This window comes from Mus musculus, chromosome 4, assembly GCF_000001635.26.
Source record: "Mus musculus strain C57BL/6J chromosome 4, GRCm38.p6 C57BL/6J".
NCBI classification, from domain to species: Eukaryota; Metazoa; Chordata; class Mammalia; order Rodentia; family Muridae; genus Mus; species Mus musculus.
The window spans coordinates 134,147,583-134,168,649 of NC_000070.6; the positions used below are offsets into that span (position 1 = coordinate 134,147,583).

Here is a 21,067-nt window from a genome sequence, read left to right on the forward strand (position 1 = left end):
TAAAGATCTGCCTGCCTCTTCCTCCCAAGGGCAACTGGGTTAATTAAAGGTGTGCACTACCATGCCAGGCTCTCAGATTGTTTCAAGCACTGAGATGCCTTCTCTCAATAATACTGTGATAAACCCCTACACTACAAAGACACATTCCCTGCTCATAAGTTTCTTTTTCTTTTTCTCTTTTTTGTTTGAGACAGGGTTTCTCTGTATAGCCCTGGCTGTCCTGAAACTCAGAAATTAGCCTGCCTCTGACTCCCAAGTGCTGGGATTAAAGGTGTGCGCCACCACACCCGGCCATAAGTGACTTTCAATTCAAAGAACACAAAGCTCTTAGAAGAAAGGAACTTGAAATGAACACTGTTGAACACACAAGAGTTAACAGGACACCAGAACCGAACTCCCTCCTTCCCCCAAGTACACAGGGCATTACCTATGTCTAGCAGAGGAGAGGTCTGCTTCTCTTTGTCTCAGACTTTCCAGCTGAACCTCCTTCTCTCTGCAGGTTGCCTGGGTGTCCTCCAGCAAAGTCTCCAGCTCAGCCACTCTCTCTTGCAGTTCTGTGTTCTTTAATTCAGCGTCCTTAAGCTAGGAGACAGGACCCCATGCTTAGCCAAGGAATTATGAGTAGCTATCTCAACATCCGGAGCTCTGAAGCTGGGCGTGGTGGCACATGTCTTTAATCCCAGCAAGAGGCAGGTGACCTCGCTGAGTTCAAGCCAGTCTGCTGTACATAGTGAGTTCTAGACCAGCCAGGGCTTTTCTATGAGGCCCCCTTTTCTCAGAAACAAACCAAGTTGGGCAGGCCTTTAATCCCAGTGCTCAGGAGGCTGAGGCAGGTAATCTCTCTCAGTTTGAGGCCAGACTATTCTACTCAGCAAGTTCTAGGACAGCCAGGACTAAATAGACAGTTGTAAACCTAGCTGCCATGACTCCTCTGCCATAGTCCTTTAAGAACTCAGGGATAATGAGACCACCCCCTGGTCTCGCCACTCCCTGTTTACTCCCGGTATAGCCAGAGATTGTTGCTACCTGCTCCGTCTGTTTCTGATGGTCTTCTAGGGTGGGCAGGTCAGCTAGATAGCGCTCCAAGGTTTCAATACGCTGCTGCTTCTCCCGGTTCTGCTCTGATTCCTTCTGACATTTCTTTTTCAAATTATTGATATGTTTATCACGACCTTTGACCTAGTGAAAGAAACATCAAGTCTGTTTTTATTTATTCCTTTAAGGCTATAAACATTTTTCAGTGACTGCTGTCTCTACCCTTGATTAGCAAGTGAGAGGCAGATCTACTTTAAAATGGTTTCTAAAGCAAACAGTTTGAAGAAATTGCCAGAAATACTCTGGTGGAGAGCCATGAAGTTGTCAGGACTGTGTCTTTAGTAGAAAGAAAGATAAAAGCATAAAAGGCTGACAGCACAAGTGGGTTAAGCATCTTTCATTGAAAAGGGGCTGCTTTCAGAAATCTTGAACCTGACTGGCCTGGATGGATAGCAAAGGAATCAAAGTCCCTCAATAAAAAATTTGACTTTATTAAAACAAAACAAAACAAAACAAAAACCAAACTGGTATCTGAGCTGCCCTTGGAGAGGACGCAGGTTCTATTCCCAGCACTGTCATGGTGGCTCACAACTACCTGTATGTCCTGCTTGAGGGGATTTGGTACCCTCTTCTGGGCTCCAAGAGCACTACATGAATGTGGCACGCTGACATACTTGTGGGCAAAACACAGGTATGCGTTAAAAACAAACTGTCCTGCTATAATCACCTGTCTGATAGGATAAACTGTTTAAGAAGAATGGCTATTCTAAATTATCCTACTCCTAAAGCATTGAAGTTTCAGCAGGAATCCAATAAAGTGTTGTTGAATGAAGAAGATGCTTTCTTTGGCTTACAAATAAGGAAGCTGGGGGAACAAGAAACCAGGAGAACTGGTGCAGGTGATTCCTGTCAGAGCAGAGGCATAGCCGTCCCCTCCCCCCCAAGGCTATGACCAAATGAAGCCCAGTCTGTACAGTGACTTCCCCTCAGGTCTAAGCGGTGACCTTCAAGCTCTAAAGCCGTACTTCCTACAACTCAGACTGTACCAAAATCATCTGGAAGGTTACTGAAAAATGATAACTCCATTCTAGATCGAAATCCAAAAAGATAAAGTGGTCACAATAAAATGTAAATAAATTATTAAAAAAAAAAAAAAAAAGACAAGCTGGGTGTGGAACTGCACTCAGGAGTCAAGGCTGGTAGATATCCCTGAGGTTGAGGCCAGCAAAGTTACAAAGAAGACCTTATCTTAAAAAAAAAAAAAAACCAAAAAAAACAGTAAGAGGTGCTGAAGAGATGGCTGGGTGGTTAAGAACACTAACTGATCTTCCAGAGGTCCTGAGTTCAATTCCAAGTAACCACAGGGTGACTCAGAACCATCAGTAATGGGATCTGATGCCCTCTTCTGGTGTGTCTCAAGACAGTTACTCATATGTACTCATATAAATAAAATAAATACATCTTTAAAAAAAGAAAGAGACAAAAGTAGGTTACCTGGGTGTGGTGATCTACACATATCTGTTTGAGATACTGTTTTTCTAAAGGACCTCAGTTTGGTTCCTAGCACTCACATTGAGCAGGTCTCAATCACCTGTAACCCCAGCTCCAGAGTTATCTAACATCTTATCTACACACACATATGTACAGATACAAATGTAAAGTAGTAAGACCAAAAACCAAGACCCAAAACAATTAAAAACTCCAGGGCTGCCTGAAATGGCTCATCAGTTAAGAGAGCACTTATGTCAGGCAGCTCATCTGCTCCTTAACTCCAGTTCCAGAAGAGTCAATGCAGGAGCCATCTTCACATATATGGCATATACTCACACAAAGAAATAAAACTAAGGGCTGGAAGAGCTGGCTCAGTGGTTAAGAGCACTGACTGCTCTTCCAGGGGTCCTGAGTTCAGTTCCCAGCAACCACATGGTGTCTCACAACCATCTGTAATAAGATCTTCTGCACTCCTCTGCTGTGTCTGAAGACAGCTACAATGTACTCACATACATAAATTAACCTTAAAAAAAAAGAAATAAAACTAAAAATCTCTAAAATGAAATGTAGGTGTTATATTTTTTTAAAGACTTATTTTATTTGTATGAGTATACTGTAGCTGTCTTCAGACACACCAGAAGAGGGCATCAGATCTCATTACAGATGGTTGTGAGCCACCAAGTGGTTGCTGGGATTTGAACTCAGGACCTCTGGAAGAGCAGTCAGTGAGTGCTCTTAACCACTGAGCCATCTCTCCAGCCTCTTTATTTTTATTTTTTAGTGACAGGTTCTCACTATGTTATCTTAGTTGGCCTATGCCTGCTTCTGCCTCCTGAGTGCTAGGATTAAAGTCATGTAGCACTGTGCCTGACATTTCCCTCTTTAAATGATTACTATGTCTATATATGGTGTATGTGAGGGTACCTGCGACACAGGTGTGGAGGTCAAAGTAGAACTTTCAGGAGTTGGTTTTCTCCTTCCATTGTGGGAATTTTTTAGCAGAAAGTCTTACACACTGACTCAACAGGGTAGAGAACCATTGAAGAGATAATCTTTTTGCCTTGTTTGTGAAGGATTTCTCTAGATTAGGTAATTTGAGGTGGGAAGACCCACCCCATGTGTGGGTGGTGTCACACATGGGCTGGAGTCTTGGACTGAATAAAAGGGCAAAAGAGAGCCTGCTGTGGCAGAAGCAGGTTCCTATGAAATTAAGGCCAGTGGCTCAATGGGTAAGGCACTTGCCACCAACTCAGATGACCTGAGTTCAATTCCCAGGACCCACACAGTGAAAGGAGAGAGAACCAATTCCCACAGTACCCTCTGTGTACCTGCCCCACATGAACAAGTGGAATTTAAAGAAAGAAGCACTGGCTGGGTGGTGGTGGCCACTACTCAGGAGTTTGAGGCTGGCCTGATCTATAGAGTGAGTTCCAGCACTCTACAGTGCTACTCAGAGAGACCTTGCTAACAAAACAAACACAGCAGCGCTGTTGGAACTGAGTTTTATATAAGTAGCCTAGAGCTCAGTTAGTCCCCAGGAATACTTCTGGAGAAAGCTAGAACCAGCAGAATCCCACATAAGACCCTCCCCAATGGTGACAAATTTTCTCCTAAGGAGTTCTAAGAGCACTGACAAGCTCCTATCTAGCTGCAAGCATGAAATCTTTCTCTTCTCAGCAGGATGAAGAGATACCAGGCTGAATGGAGTTAGGTTTACCCCAGGCACTTAAACCTCTTGCCATGTGCCATCTGTTACATCTGTGCCCAGAGAGGGAAGCACAACAGACCCTGGGCTGGTGAGGGACTGTACAACTCTCCCTGACTGGAGCAATCTTGTAGAAATGAGGCAGAGAAGTAGAGTTCCATCTCTAGACTGGCCGTGTGAGAAACCAATGAAGTCTCACCAAACTTCTCTTGGTTGAGAACAGACTCTGGCAGAGAGGGCTGCCTCCCGACTCTCCTGTGGTTTAGAGAGCCATCAGCTTCTCAGCTCACCCTTTCCTCCTGTTTCTTCCCCTCCTCCGAATGCTTCTGTAGTGTCACTTTTAGAGACTCCCTAATGAGCTGAATTTCAACTTCAGATGCAGAGAGTTTCTTTTCAAGCTCCATCTTCTCCTTGCTCAGGGCTTCTGTCTTCTGTGCAAACTGTGCCCGTAAGAAAGTGTTCTCTCGCTGCAACTCCTGCCAAAAAATTCTTAATAAGTAAAACTTATTAAACCAACTTCTAGTCAGGACCACTTATTCCTGGAATCTGTTACTCATTGGCCCATTGAATCAGAAATGCTAGGGACAGATCTTAGTAATCTGTGCTGTGGTAAGGCCTGCAAGTGACTCAGATGTGCTCTCAAATATGAGAACCACTGTTTTAACAGCAATACTGGGGGCTGGAGAGATGGCTCAGTGGTTAAGAGCACTGGTTGCTCTCACAGAAGACCCCAGCTCAGTACCACCACCCAAATGGCAACCAACAACTATCTGTAACTCTGGTTCCATGGGATCTGAAGCCCCCTTCTGACTTCCATGGATACCAGGCACACACATGGTACACAGTCATACAGGCAGGCAAAATACTCATACACATTAAAATAAAATTAAATCAAAACAAAACCCACAGCAATACCCAAGGAGACCCAGCACTGAGAAAGGACCACAGACAAACATTTCAAGACTCAGGTTGACTCCCTTTCCTCATCCTTGTTCTCATCTGTAAAGTAGGTGATATTCTGATGTTATTGGATTGAACAGGCCTTACTACCATAATCTGATATTCATCACCCAAAAGCACAAACAGCACAATCTCCGTTTACAAAGCAGATTCCGTCTCAATCCTAATGGACAGTGGCCCCAGTGAGAAAACAGTTTTCTCTAAGCTGTTCCTAGGTACAAAGGAATACAAATGAGAAAAGCTCTAAAACTGCCACTGCCTCTGCCACTCTATTTGACCAGGTTGGCAGATTAAGACTTCTAAGAATGCAGAGCAATGGTGGCGTATATCTTTGATACCAGCACTCAGGAGGCAGAGGCAGGCAGATCTCTTGAGTTTGAGGCTAACCTGATCTAAGAGAAAGTTCCAGGACAGTCAGGCTCCACAGAGAAACCCTGTCTTGAAAAACCAAAAAGAAAACAAAAACAAACAAACAAACAAGCTCTATAAGGTTAAGAGTACTGGATGCTCTCTTCCAGAGGACCTAGGCTTGATTCTTACATCCATGTAACAGTTTACAATCATTTGCTACTCTAATTCCAGAGATCTCTGATGCCCTCTTCTGGCTTCCAGGGACACAGGGGCTAACAAGATGGCACCCTGGTTTAGATTACTTGTAGCAATTGCACGTCCTCTTCTGACCTCCTCAGGCACCAGGCATGAATACTGTGTACTTATATACATGCAGGCAACACAGTATACACATCAATCTCTCTTTTTTTTAAACCCCCCACACACAAACAAACACAGAAAACACAAGGACTTCTAAGATGATCGCTCTATCCCTCTGTTTTCCAAGTATCTTCTGATACCAAGACATCTGGACCTTCCCCTGAAGTCTTTTCTAATCTCTCAAGTGCTCAGCAAAGTTTAAGATGTTTTCTCTTTAAGGATAGGACACCTTTGTCATTTGACTCCTTTTGTATATCCTGGATATCTAAGCACAGGAAAAATACTAAACTAAAATAAGAAGAGTGCTGTTGGGGCTATGTTTACCTGTAGCCTCAATAAGCAGACATCCCCAAAGGGGGCAGGGCGGCCCAAAAGGGCACTGTGGACTTGCAGTTCACTCTCTCGCACTTTCTGCTCCAGCTGAGAGATATGCTTCCTTTGCCTGCAAACCCAACAAAGTCAGATTTGAGATCCCGACATTAACTCCTTTATAGTATGAGCCCTTTTCCTTAGAGAGATGGGTACCAATCCTCAGACCTTGATTCTAGACATCACAGTTTGGAAGGCAGCTATGTATGCTCTACCACTATGCCCCAAAAGTATGTGGGACATTATATTTTGCTGAAAAGGTAGGAGCGAATGAGAAAAAGTTTAATGGGAAAAACCAAGGAAAGATGAGCTGCAATGAATCACTCGCCCACCCCCAAGCCCTGCAAGACCGAGCTGCTCTACCCCGAGGAAAGAGGTCACTGCCCTGGCACGGGCCCCGCCATCTTACTTGTCAATGAGGAGCTCCTTCTCCTTCAGGAGATGCTCGTTACTGTTCAGGATGCTGAGCCACTGTGCTGGCTCTAGGGTGGGCAGTAATGGAGCGAAAGCAGCAGGATGGTGACACATGGCTCCGTTCTGAAGCTGGAAGGCAAACAGGCCAGGGAAGTTTGAGCCTGACCAAAGGTACCTGGGCAGCACTCAGCCAGCACTGGAAGTCAAGGTCTAGTCAGGCTCAGCCTTGATGTTTTAAAAATAATTTTAGCTCTGATGCAAGACTGGAAAGAACTTGCCAGGCAGATGTCTGCCAACTAAACTCTGCTCAGAAAGTCTCTAGTTTCTAAGGTCACTCAGGAGCTCACAGATCAGGGAAGGAGAACACACCTGCTCCTCCCTTCTCATTCTTCAGCAGCGCAGGGCTGGGGTGAGGAGGCACCAGGACAGTTTAACAACAAAACCAACCAAGAGGGCTGGAGAGGTGGCTCAGCAGTTAAAGAGCACTGGCTGCTTTTTCAAAGGTCCCGAGTTCAATTCCCAGCAACCACATGGTGCCTCACAACTATCTGTATGAGATCTGATGCCCTCTTCTGGTGTGTCTGAAGACAGCTGTAGTGTACTTACATATAATAATAAATAAATCTTAAAAAAAAAAAAAAGCAAGCAAGCAGCATACAATGAGCATGTGATCGGTGTTAGTGGCCTATCTCTTGGCTTTCCCTCTAATTCTCTACTTTGGAGAACATATCTGGTCTTTTACCACACTACAACAGGATCAATGGCCAACAACTACATTTTCTTTTTCTGTCTACAAACATTATCTTGATTTATTTTACAGTTAAAACTTTTTAAGGGCAAAGTAGGCTAGAGTGATGGCTTTGCAATTAAGAGCATGTATTATTCTCCCAGGGGACCTGAGTTCAGTTCCTAGTACCCATGTTAGGTGGCTCACAACTGCCTTTAACTCCAGCTCCAGGGGATCCACACCCTCTTCTGGCCTTCTTGGTCACTGCACCCATATGCACAAACCCACACTCACATATAAATGTAATAATACAGCCAGGGCTACCCAAAGAAACACTGTCACACAAAAACCAACCCAACCCAACCCAACCCAACCCAACCCAATCAACCAAGCAGCCAGCAATCCTAAAACGTGTAAGCCGGGCGGTGGTAGCACACGCCTTTAATCTCAGCACTTGGGAGACAGAGGCAGGAGGATTTCTGAGTTCGAAGCCAGCCTGATCTACAGAGTGAGTTCCAGGACAGCCAGGGCTACACAGAGAAACCCTGTCTTGAAAAAACAAACAAACAAACAAAAAAGAAAAGAAAGAAAGAAGAAAAAAAAGAAAAAAAAACGTGTAAGACAAAGATTATGAAGTTCAAGGAGGAACACAACATGCAAAATTCAAGAACTAGTTCTCTACCTGCATTTGCTCCATCTGTAAACGGATCAATTCCAACTGCTGTCGACAAGTACTGAGTTCACAGGATTGTTCTCCAGGATGCCAAGGGTCAGGACTTGGTTGCCACACCTGAGAGGATAGTGACTTGGAAAGTCCAGGCGCAGGCTGGAGTCCCAAAGGGAGCACCCCACTACTGCTAGCATGTGGTCCGTTCCTCTCAAATACTGCACCACTGCCCGGTGCCTTCTTGGATTCTGGCAATACTTTGTATACATCCTTATTTGTATCAGGTCTTGGGTTGGGGAAATGGGCTCGGTAATGTGGATCTGAGTATAACGTCTCTAGCATGGCTGGCTGGTTAAGGGTAGACTCCATGCTAGGAACATCGAACTTCCTCATCTCCCCCTCTCTCTCGTGGCCCACTGCTGGGAACCAGGACTGCTGACTCCCATTCTCCCCGGCAGCACTAGGGAGGTACATAAAATCCCTTGCTAGGCCTGGAGAGCGCTTCACAGCTCCGAAGTCTCCATTTCTTGTCATCCCCACGCCTTCAGTCAATCCTGACAAGGGCAGCTTAGCGGAAGAAGGCCCGGAAGGTGCAGAATTTGGTTTGGCAGGAGAGGCCCCCAAAGTAGAAGGCATCACATGGGCTGTTGGAATGGTTATGTGGCTTTTGATTGGCTGGAAGGAAGGGCTGCCACTTGAGCTGCAAAAATCTGTGGAGAGAAGAGTCTTCCATGAGTTAAGATTAAAGCAGCAGTTTTTCTTGTTTGGTGGCAATGCTAGACATTCTTTGTTTTCAGACCAAGTAGAGAGAGTGTGATCAGAAGGAGCAGGGAGGAGGTGGAAGCCTGGCTTATGCCTATGATCCTAGCACTTGGAGGTAGAGTAGAAGAATTATCCTGTGTTTAAGGCCAGTATGGGTTACACTGACAGTTCCAGGCCAGCCATGGCTACAGAATAAAACCCTTGACCCCTAAAAAAGGAAGACAAAAAAAATCATACAACAACTTGAGAAAGTTGAAAACTTAAAAAAAAATCACTTACTTTAAGGGAAATGGAATAGGCCTACTCTTTGGAAGCTAAGCAAATCTAAATTATAATCTAATTTAATAAAAACAATTTTCCTTCTAGGGAGTGCTAAAATCCTCTGACCTCCAAGAGCTCCCCAGTGACGTGAGCAATGAGTCCAAGCTACCGTGAAGCTAGGAGGGAGACGGAGCGGCTGAGGATCCAGGCAGGAGCGTGCAGCATCTGAGTCAGGCTCGCTCTCTCCCACACCCCAGAGCCGACTGCCTGAACATTCGAGGTTATTCTTAGTAACTCTCAGGTTTCACTCTAGCACACTGAGCATGCTCAAGTGGGTAAATACAGAAATCTGTTTTTATTTTGTTGTCCATTTGCCTACTTGTCTGTACTAGAATATGATTTTAAACTTTTTTTCAGACTAGACTTATATTTATTTGAGGCCTACCTGGGCTACATAGCTAGCTGAAAGCTAGCCTGAGCTGTATCCTGAGACTCTGTCTCAAAACAAAACAAAATATCTCTAAAACCAAAAGAAGTAACAACAAATACATCCAATTCAAATTATCCCTTGTGATTATGTGAAGTATACAACTTCCTATATTCAGGTTATCATGGAGTTATATAAGAGATTATACTAAAAACAAAACAAAACAAAACCCAACTCTCAAACCAGTACCAACAACAACAACTAAGCCTGGAGTGCTTGTACATACCTAAATTGTAGCACACCTGGAAGGCTAAAGTCAGTGGACTACAAATTCAAGACCAGACTGAGCTACAAAATTCCAGGCAGGCTGGGCTATACAGTCAAACTCTGTTAAAAATAAGAAAGCATATAGAATTCCCCCAAAGCAGATAACTTCTGATAACATTCATTAGCCTCTTAGGATCAACAAGAAGAAAGCTTCGGAGTTAAAGGGCAGGTTCTGTAGGTCAGGACTTCAGTATGATTAAAGGCTGAAGGAGGCTGCAGTGTCTAAGCCCAGCAGGTAATCTATTTGATGTTCTCAGTATCAGCTCTGGGATAAGCACCATCTCACAGCTCTCAGAAGAGGTCCCATCCATCCCCACTGCTCAGTAATGAGAGAGGACACTGAGACTGTAAGCACTGCTAAAATGAGGAACCAGACCCAGGCTTTAAGACAGCAAGTCACACCTGAAGTCTCAATTGTCTTTTAGAATATTTTGAAAGCAACACTTATTTTCAAACTTGCACTACATTCTATGATTTTCAAAGGTATTCCAGATTCACTTTACGGGATTTTTATGTACATCCACAGTTCCCCAAATCATGGAGCATTTGACATTTCAAGGCTGTAATTCTAAATTTCTTCGTTTGAATCAGCTCAGCAACTATAGGTTGAATAATTCTATTCTGAAGCAGTTGGGACCAAAAGTGGTACAAATGTCGGAAGGAGACAGGAGGTAATTTGGGGATATTTGCAGATTTGACTGGTTGGGCATCCATAACACAAAATTCTGAAATCTAAAAAGCCTACTTTAAAAAAATCAAGCTGAGCTGGGCGGTGGTGGCGCACGCCTTTAATCCCAGCACTTGGGCAGGCAGATTTCTGAGTTCGAGGCCAACCTGGTCTACAGAGTGAGTTCCAGGACAGCCACAGCAACACAGAGAAACCCTGTCTCAAAAAAAAAAAAAAATCAAGCTGGAGGACTAGAGAGTGGGCTCTTCTTCCAGAGGACCCAGTTCAATTCCTAGCACCCGCATGGCAGCTCACAATTGTCTGTAACTCCAGTTCCAGGGGATGTGACATCCTCATATAGACATCTATGTAAGCAAAACATCAATCAATGCTTATAAAATAAAAATAAATTAAAAAAAAAAATCAAATCAAGCTAGACTGGATGGTGGACCGAATGCCTGTAATTCCATTAGTTGTCTTCCAAGCTTTGAAATAGTGACTTCGAGGTCAGCCTGAACTACTATATGAAACACTGTCTCTAAAATCTGAAAATATTAAAACCTTATGGCGTAAGACTGGGTTATATAGTCCAGTGATAGGGCATTTGCCTAAGATGTACAAAAGCCCTTGATTTTTCCAGCAACACAGTCACAGTATAAAAGCAAAACCGGCAGACAAGTAGGCTGGGGGAAGACTATTTAGTTGGTAAAATACTTGCTGTGACCCAGTCTGGTGACCTGAGTTTAATTACCAGCCCCATGCAAAAAGCTGAGCAAGGTAGCAAAAGCTCTTCATCCTAGTGCAAGAGACCCCTCGAGGCTTGTCGGACACAGTCTTGTCGGACACGGTCTAGCTGAGTCAATGAGCTCTAGGGTAGGTAGACTGCATCTGCTTGCCAGCATCCATGAAGTCCTGGGTTAACTCTGCTTAAACTGGGTAGTATAGCATATGCCCACAAACAGAAAGTGGAGATAGGAAGAGAAGAAGGTCAAGGCCATCCTTTGCTACATATAAGTTCTAGAACAGCCTGGGACAGATGAGACACCTCGTGAAAGAAAGGAAAGAGGGTGGGGGGGGGACATAGGGAAGGAAAGGAAAGAATAAAAAGGAAGAAGAGGAAGGAAGAGGGGAGGGAGAGGGTGTGGGTGTGATGGAAGGACAAGATTTCAGCAAGCAAGTAAACAAGCAAACAAACAAACAAACAAACAAAATCACTGTGTGCTTGTGGTGCTGGAAGTTAAACTCTGGGTAAGCACTTTCCCTTAGCCTCAATAAAAATAAAACATGAAAGACCCCACCATAAGGCTTAGCAAGCTAGCTGCAGTAACGCCATTTTGCAAGGCATGAAAAAGTACCAGAGCTGAGCTCTCAAAAGTTACAAGGAAGTTCAGTTAAAGATTAACAGTTACAAATCAAGGCTGAATAATACTAGGACAAGGGCCAAACAGGATATCGGTGGTCAAGCGCCTGGGCCCCGGCTCAGGGCCAAGAACAGATGGTACCCAGATAAAGCGGAACCAGCAACAGTTTCTGAAAAAGTCCCACCTCAGTTTCAGGTTCCCCAAATGACCAGGAAATACCCCAAGCCTTGATTTGAACTAACCACTCAGCTCGCTTCTCGCTTCTGTACCCGCGCTTTTTGCTCCCCAGCCCCAGCCCTATAAAAAGGGTAAGAACTCCACACTCGGCGCGCCAGTCCTCCGACAGACTGAGTCGCCCGGGTACCCGTGTTCCCAATAAAGCCTCTTGCTGATTACATCCGAATCGTGGTCTCGCTGATCCTTGGGAGGGTCTCCTCAGATTGATTGACCACCCACCTCGGGGGTCTTTCATTTGGAGGTTCCACCGAGATTAGGAGACCCCTGCCCAGGGACCACCGACCCCCGCCGGGAGGTAAGCTGGCCAGCGGTCGTTTCGTGTCTGTCTCTGTCTCCGTGCGTGTTGCGTGTTTGTGCCGGCATCTAATGTTTGCGCCTGCGTCTGTACTAGTTAGCTAACTAGATCTGTATCTGGCGGTTCTGCGGAAGAACTGACGAGTTCGTATTCCCGGCCGCAGCCCTGGGAGACGTCCCAGCGGCCTCGGGGGCCCGTTTTGTGGCCCATTCTGTATCAGTTAACCTACCCGAGTCGGACTTTTTGGAGCTCCTCCACTGTCCGAGGGGCACGTGGCTTTGTTGGGGGACGAGAGGCGGAGACACTTCCCTCCCCCGTCTGAATTTTTTACTTTCGGTTTTACGCCGAAACCGCGCCGCGCGTCTGATTTGTTTGTTGTCCTTTTGTCCTTCGTTAGTTTTCTCCTGTCTTTAAGTGTTTTCGAGATCATGGGACAGACCGTAACTACCCCTCTGAGTCTAACCTTGCAGCACTGGGGAGATGTCCAGCGCATTGCATCCAATCAGTCTGTGGATGTCAGGAAGAGGCGCTGGGTTACCTTCTGTTCCGCCGAATGGCCAACTTTCAATGTGGGATGGCCTCAGGATGGTACTTTTAATTTAGGTATTATCTCTCAGGTCAAGTCTAGAGTGTTTTGTCCTGGTCCCCACGGACACCCGGATCAGGTCCCATATATCGTCACCTGGGAGGCACTTGCCTATGACCCCCCTCCGTGGGTCAAACCGTTTGTCTCTCCAAAACCCCCTCCTTTACCGACAGCTCCCGTCCTCCCGCCCGGTCCTTCTGCGCAACCTCCGTCCCGATCTGCCCTTTACCCTGCCCTTACCCCCTCTATAAAGACCAAACCTCCTAAGCCCCAGGTTCTCCCTGATAACGGCGGACCTCTCATTGACCTTCTCACAGAGGACCCCCCGCCGTACGGAGCACAACCTTCCTCCTCTGCCAGAGGGAACGATGAAGAAGAGGCGGCCGCCACCTCCGAGGTTTCCCCCCCTTCTCCCATGGTGTCTCGACTGCGGGGAAGGAGGGACCCTCCCGCAGCGGACTCCACCTCCTCCCAGGCATTCCCACTCCGCATGGGGGGAGATGGCCAGCTTCAGTATTGGCCGTTTTCCTCCTCGGACTTATACAATTGGAAAAATAATAACCCTTCCTTTTCTGAAGATCCAGGTAAATTGACGGCCTTGATTGAGTCCGTCCTCATCACCCACCAGCCCACCTGGGACGACTGTCAGCAGTTGTTGGGGACCCTGCTGACCGGAGAAGAAAAGCAGCGGGTGCTCCTAGAGGCTAGAAAGGCAGTCCGGGGCAATGATGGACGCCCCACTCAGTTGCCTAATGAAGTCAATGCTGCTTTTCCCCTTGAACGCCCCGATTGGGATTACACCACTACAGAAGGTAGGAACCACCTAGTCCTCTATCGCCAGTTGCTCTTAGCGGGTCTCCAAAACGCGGGCAGAAGCCCCACCAATTTGGCCAAGGTAAAAGGGATAACCCAGGGACCTAATGAGTCTCCCTCAGCCTTTTTAGAGAGACTCAAGGAGGCCTATCGCAGGTACACTCCTTATGACCCTGAGGACCCAGGGCAAGAAACCAATGTGTCTATGTCATTCATCTGGCAGTCTGCCCCGGATATCGGGCGAAAGTTAGAGCGGTTAGAAGATTTAAAGAGCAAGACCTTAGGAGACTTAGTGAGGGAAGCTGAAAAGATCTTTAATAAGCGAGAAACCCCGGAAGAAAGAGAGGAACGTATCAGGAGAGAAACAGAGGAAAAAGAAGAACGCCGTAGGGCAGAGGATGAGCAGAGAGAGAAAGAAAGGGACCGCAGGAGACATAGAGAGATGAGCAAGCTCTTGGCCACTGTAGTTATTGGTCAGAGACAGGATAGACAGGGGGGAGAGCGGAGGAGGCCCCAACTTGATAAGGACCAATGCGCCTACTGCAAAGAAAAGGGACACTGGGCTAAGGACTGCCCAAAGAAGCCACGAGGGCCCCGAGGACCGAGGCCCCAGACCTCCCTCCTGACCTTAGGTGACTAGGGAGGTCAGGGTCAGGAGCCCCCCATGATTGCCTCGAGATCTTGGCTGAAACGCACGGAACCAGACCGGACCTCACCGACCAGCCCATCCCAGACGCCGACCACACCTGGTATACCGATGGGAGCAGCTTTTTGCAAGAAGGACAGCGAAAGGCTGGGGCAGCAGTGACGACTGAGACCGAGGTAATCTGGGCGAGGGCCCTGCCAGCTGGAACGTCAGCCCAGCGAGCCGAACTGATCGCACTCACCCAAGCCCTGAAAATGGCAGAAGGTAAGAAGCTAAATGTTTATACTGACAGCCGATATGCTTTCGCCACGGCCCATGTCCATGGAGAAATCTATAGGAGGCGAGGGTTGCTGACCTCAGAGGGCAGAGAAATCAAAAATAAGAGCGAGATCCTGGCTTTACTGAAAGCTCTTTTCCTGCCTAAAAGACTCAGTATAATTCACTGCCCCGGGCATCAAAAGGGAAACAGTGCTGAAGCCAGGGGCAACCGTATGGCAGACCAAGCGGCCCGAGAGGCAGCCATAAGGACATCTCCAGAAACTTCCACCCTCCTCATAGAGGACTCGACCCCGTATACGCCCTCCCATTTCCACTACACTGAAACAGATCTAAAGAGATTACGAGAACTGGGAGCCACCTATAATCAGATAAAAGGATATTGGGTCCTACAAGGCAAGCCGGTAATGCCCGATCAGTTTGTGTTTAAACTATTAGACTCCTTACACAGGCTCACTCACCTCAGCCCTCAAAAGATGAAGGCACTCCTTGACAGAGAAGAAAGCCCCTACTACATGTTAAACAGAGACAGAACTCTCCAGTATGTGGCAGAATCATGCACAGCTTGTGCTCAAGTGAATGCTAGTAAAGCCAAGATCGGGGCAGGGGTACGAGTACGCGGACATCGACCAGGTACCCATCGGGAAATTGACTTTACTGAAGTTAAGCCAGGACTGTACGGGTACAAGTACCTCCTAGTGTTCGTGGACACCTTCTCTGGCTGGGTAGAAGCCTTCCCAACTAAACGTGAAACCGCCAAGGTGGTAACCAAGAAGCTATTAGAAGAAATTTTTCCAAGATTCGGGATGCCCCAGGTATTGGGGACAGATAATGGGCCTGCCTTCATCTCCCAGGTAAGTCAGACAGTGGCCGATTTGTTGGGGATCGATTGGAAACTGCATTGTGCTTACAGACCCCAGAGTTCAGGTCAGGTAGAAAGAATGAACAGGACAATCAAGGAGACTTTAACCAAATTAACGCTTGCAGCTGGCACTAGAGACTGGGTACTCCTACTCCCCTTGGCCCTCTACCGAGCCCGGAATACTCCGGGCCCACATGGACTTACTCCGTATGAAATTCTGTATGGGGCACCCCCGCCCCTTGTCAATTTTCATGATCCTGAAATGTCAAAGTTAACTAATAGTCCCTCTCTCCAAGCTCACTTACAGGCCCTCCAAGCAGTACAACGAGAGGTCTGGAAGCCACTGGCCGCTGCTTATCAGGACCAGCTGGATCAGCCAGTGATACCACACCCCTTCCGTGTCGGTGACGCCGTGTGGGTACGCCGGCACCAGACTAAGAACTTAGAACCCCGCTGGAAAGGACCCTACACCGTCCTGCTGACCACCCCCACCGCTCTCAAAGTAGACGGCATCTCTGCGTGGATACACGCCGCTCACGTAAAGGCGGCGACAACTCCTCCAGCCGGAACAGCATGGAAGGTCCAGCGTTCTCAAAATCCCTTAAAGATAAGATTAACCCGTGGGGCCCCCTGATAGTTATGGGGATCTTAGTGAGGGCAGGAGCCTCGGTACAACGTGACAGCCCTCACCAGGTCTTCAATGTTACAAGGGTGGTTTGAGAGACTGTTTAACAGGTCCCCATGGTTCACGACCTTGATATCCACCATTATGGGCCCCTTGATAATACTTTTATTAATCCTACTCCTCGGACCCTGTATTCTCAACCGCTTGGTCCAGTTTGTAAAAGACAGAATTTCGGTGGTGCAGGCCCTGGTTCTGACCCAACAGTATCACCAACTCAAATCAATAGATCCAGAAGAAGTGAAATCACGTGAATAAAAGATTTTATTCAGTTTCCAGAAAGAGGGGGGAATGAAAGACCCCACCATAAGGCTTAGCAAGCTAGCTGCAGTAACGCCATTTTGCAAGGCATGAAAAAGTACCAGAGCTGAGCTCTCAAAAGTTACAAGGAAGTTCAGTTAAAGATTAACAGTTACAAATCAAGGCTGAATAATACTAGGACAAGGGCCAAACAGGATATCGGTGGTCAAGCGCCTGGGCCCCGGCTCAGGGCCAAGAACAGATGGTACCCAGATAAAGCGGAACCAGCAACAGTTTCTGAAAAAGTCCCACCTCAGTTTCAGGTTCCCCAAATGACCAGGAAATACCCCAAGCCTTGATTTGAACTAACCACTCAGCTCGCTTCTCGCTTCTGTACCCGCGCTTTTTGCTCCCCAGCCCCAGCCCTATAAAAAGGGTAAGAACTCCACACTCGGCGCGCCAGTCCTCCGACAGACTGAGTCGCCCGGGTACCCGTGTTCCCAATAAAGCCTCTTGCTGATTACATCCGAATCGTGGTCTCGCTGATCCTTGGGAGGGTCTCCTCAGATTGATTGACCACCCACCTCGGGGGTCTTTCAAACAGACTTAACATCCTTGTTCTCTTTTAAGTTTTGGAGACAGTGTCATGTAGCCCTGGGGTGGGAGGAATGAGAGATGGTAGAGCCTGAATGAATGGTAGGCAAGTGTTGAGTCCTCTTGGTTGTTTGTTTTATTAGAACACGGACTACAAAGTAACCTAGGTTAACCTCAAACTTAATTGTTTTTAAATTACATTGTAAAAAAAGATAATTGATTATGTGTGTGCATGGGCTCAAACACACCACAGTGCACCTATAGGAGGCTAGAGGACAGGTAACTTCTGGGACTTGGTGTTCTCCCAACGGGAGAGTTTTACAGAGACAGGTTCGAGAGAGAACAAACTAGACACAGGTGAAGAATGGGCCAGAGAACGAGAAGGAACAGAAGAGCAGAGCAGCCAAAGTTAGTTTGAGGCCAAGCAGAGCAGTTCAGGAGAAGCAGAGAGACAGAGAAGCCAGATTGAATCAGTTAGTGTGGAGAGGAGATCGAGCCAAAACAGCTGAGCTGAACCAGCCAGTCAGGGCTCGGAAAGAAAAAGAAAGGGTGAACTTATTCCGCAGTAAGTCTCAGAGGCTGAAAACAATCTAGGCTTAGATAAGATTACAGGAGGCTAGAAGCTTCCAGGGCAAAGCCAAGGTTAGCAGACGGAGGCAGTACACTTCTGAGACAACAATTCCCAATAGGAGAATAAAAGCTACTTTTACCTCCTACCATTCCTGTTTCATTATATTTTTTTAATTACAAGATGGCATGGTGACACACTCCTGTCATACAAGTACTTGGGAGATGGAAGCAGGAAATCAACTTATTCCTGACTACACAGCAAGTTCAAAGACAGACTGGTCTATATAAGACACTGTCCCAAAACCAAAAAATAATATACACACTTAAAAAACAGACTTATTTTATTCACATGAGTATTTTGTCTACATGTATGCATGTGCACAATACTGAAGTTACAAACTATTGTGAGCTACCTGAAGTGGGAGCTAGAAATTAAACTTGGCTCCTTTACAAGAGCAACAAGTGCTTTTAACTGATAAGCTATCACTCCAGCCCCATAAATAGTAATTTTTTGTTTGTTTTTATGAGAAAGAGTCTCACTATGTAGCTTTGGCTGTCCTAAACTCAGACCAGGCTGGCCTTGAATTCAGAGATCTATCTGCCTCTGCTTCCCAAGTGCTGGAACTAAAGGCATATACCACTATGTCTGGCCCCATAAATAGTAATTATTATCATTAGATCTTCTGCCCTCTAGGCCCCATTTAAATGCCTTGTAAAGTACTTATGGGTAATTGGTACATGTGTGCAAAAGCAAGTGGCAGAGACATTAGAGATACAAAAATAAAAAAATAGAGGTTATATGGAAGGAGCTCAGTAAAGGAGAGGGCACGGGGAAAGCCTTGTGGGACTACTAGAGCATGCATAATAGTACAAGTGGACTAGCTAGCAGATAGATGAAGATGGGAATAGTACAAACGGGCCTAGATTAACAATGGAAAAAGGGCCATTGACGAAAAACACTATGCCAGGGCTATGTCTGAATGGTAGGACACCTGGAGCATGTGTGAGGCCCAGGGTTCAACCTCAAGAACCACAGAACCAAGAACAAAGAACAGGTGTGTACACACACCATAGTAAGACAGAAAATTTGGTGATATTAAGAAATAAGCTTAGGGGCTGGTGAGATGGCTCAGTGGGTAAGAGCACTGACTGTTCTTCCAAAGGTCCTGAGTTTAAATCCCAGTAACCACATGGTGACTCACAACCACCCATAATGAGATCTGACGCCCTTTTCTGGTATGTCTGAAGACAGCTACAGTGTACTTATGTATAATAAATAAAATAAATCTAAAAAAAAAAAAAAGAAAGAAATAAGCTTGGGGCTGGAGAGATGGCTCAGCAGGTAAGAGCACTGACTGCTCTTCTGAAGGTCTTGAGTTCAAATCCCAGCAACCACATGGTGGCTCACAACCACCCATAATGAGATCTGACGCCCTCTTCTGGTGTGTCTGAAGTCAGCCAGTGTACTTACATATAATAAATAAATCTTTGGGCCTGAGCGAGCAGAGTTGATCGGAGCGAGCAAGCAGAGGTCCTAAAAATTCAGTTCCCAACAACCACATGAAGGCTCATAACTTTCTGTACAGCTACAGTGTACTCACATACATAAAATAAATAAATAAGTCTTAAAAAAGAAAGAAAAAAAAAGAAGCTTGGAAAGAAAGAGAGAAAGAAAGACAGACAGAAAGAAGTAAGCGAGCTTGGACTGGAGAGATGGCTCAGAGGTTAAGAGCACTGACTGCTCTTACAGAGGTCCTGAGTTCAATTCCCACCAAGAACATGGTGGCTCACAACCATCTGTAACGGGATCTGGTGCCCTCTTCAGGCATGTAGGCACATATGCAGGCACAACACTATACATAATAAATAAATAAATAAATATGCTTGAGATTATTTATGGTTATTCAGATTCCATGACTGAATAGCCTGTCCTTACAATCAGTCTGTAAATGACAATCTATGTGGAATTCAAATGGACAATGGCAGTGCATGCTGACAGTCAAATCGGGAATCAAGCTTACCCTCTGCAATGTCTGAGCATGATGTCCCAATGGCTGTGTCCCCACTGTCAGCAATGCTTGAGCAGCGGCTGAAGCGGCTCCGAAAGGTCTCTGAGATAACTGGTGTCTGCCACTCAGTTCCCAGAGAACTGCCTTTTTGAATCACATTGGAACCTGTAACAAGAGGCATTTTTCACTTTAGTGTGAGCCAGCTGATGAAATTGAATTAAGCACTTTTTTGGAGTGTAAGGTCAGTAAATTTTTATTAGGTGACTTCACATGTAATTCCTTAACTGACTATCCACATTGTTGAAGCTCAAGATTTCTCAAGATAGGCCCCTTTCAAAGAATTAGTGCTTAATCCAGTTGAAGAACAAACTATTTAGTTTAATAATCAATTACTTAGAGCTACATTCTAGCTCAGTTATATCCACTGACATATAAAACCTTATCATAGCAACATAGAACGACTCACAATAGAGCCATGCTCTAAGCATGCACTATACTGCAATGTAGTTCTTGAAAACCTAGTCAGCAATAAAACATTCCAAGCAGGTTGACTGCTAACAAAGCAGTACATGGAAAACCCCAGGGCCTTATTTTGTAATGGCTATGTCCACAGCAAACAGGACTAAACCTGTAAAACAGCAGCAGGCACATCTTTCTTATTCTCAGCCCCATTTCAGCTACTATGAACTCCTTAATTTACTTAAAAAAAAAAGATTTATTTATTATTTGTAGGTACACTGTAGCTGTCTTCAAACACTCCAGAAGAGGGCATCAGATTTCATTATGGATGGTTGTGAGCCACCATGTGGTTGCTGGGATTTGAACTCAGGACCTTCAGAAGAGCAGTCAGTGCTCTTACCCACTGAGCCATCTCTCCAGCCCCCCTTAATTTACTTTTGTTGTTTAGTTTTATTTTACTACTGTTGTAGTTTGTTTTGGCTTTTGAGACATGATCTTAAAATGAAGCCTAGGTTAGCCTGGCACTTGCTATGCATGCCAACTAGGCTGGTCTCAAACTTACGGAGATCAGCCTGTCTCTGCTTCCAGAATTCTGGGATTAAAGGCATCTTCTATATGTTTATCACTCTGTAGCACAGGTTGCTTTCAAACTCATGACAATTCGCCTATATTAGCCTCCTGAGTAACTGGAATTACAATGTGCGCCACTGGGCTCACCAGAGTTAGCTGATTTTTTTGTTTGTTTGGGTTTTTTGTTTTTTTGTTTTTTTCGAGACAGGGTTTCTCTGTCTAGCCCTGGCTGTCCTGGAACTCACTCTGTAGACCAAGCTGGCCTTGAACTCAGAAATCCGCCTGCCTCTGCCTCCCAAGTGCTGGGATTAAAGGTGTGCGCCATCACTGCCCGGAGAGTTAGC

General features: G+C 45.9%; 1 protein-coding gene across 1 annotated transcript in view; it reads right to left on the minus strand.

Annotated features, from left to right (window-relative positions):
• Positions 1-21,067, minus strand: part of Cep85 (centrosomal protein 85) — a 57,228-nt gene that overhangs the window by 17,725 nt on the left and 18,436 nt on the right. Inside the window, exons 3-9 of the mRNA NM_144527.3 lie at positions 19,707-19,859; positions 8,095-8,789; positions 6,681-6,814; positions 6,227-6,344; positions 4,522-4,707; positions 1,027-1,179; positions 428-582 (exon numbers count right to left, since the gene is read on the minus strand). Of these exons, the coding sequence (NP_653110.3) occupies positions 428-582; positions 1,027-1,179; positions 4,522-4,707; positions 6,227-6,344; positions 6,681-6,814; positions 8,095-8,789; positions 19,707-19,859 (1,594 nt within the window). The remainder of the gene's footprint in view (positions 1-427; positions 583-1,026; positions 1,180-4,521; positions 4,708-6,226; positions 6,345-6,680; positions 6,815-8,094; positions 8,790-19,706; positions 19,860-21,067) is intronic.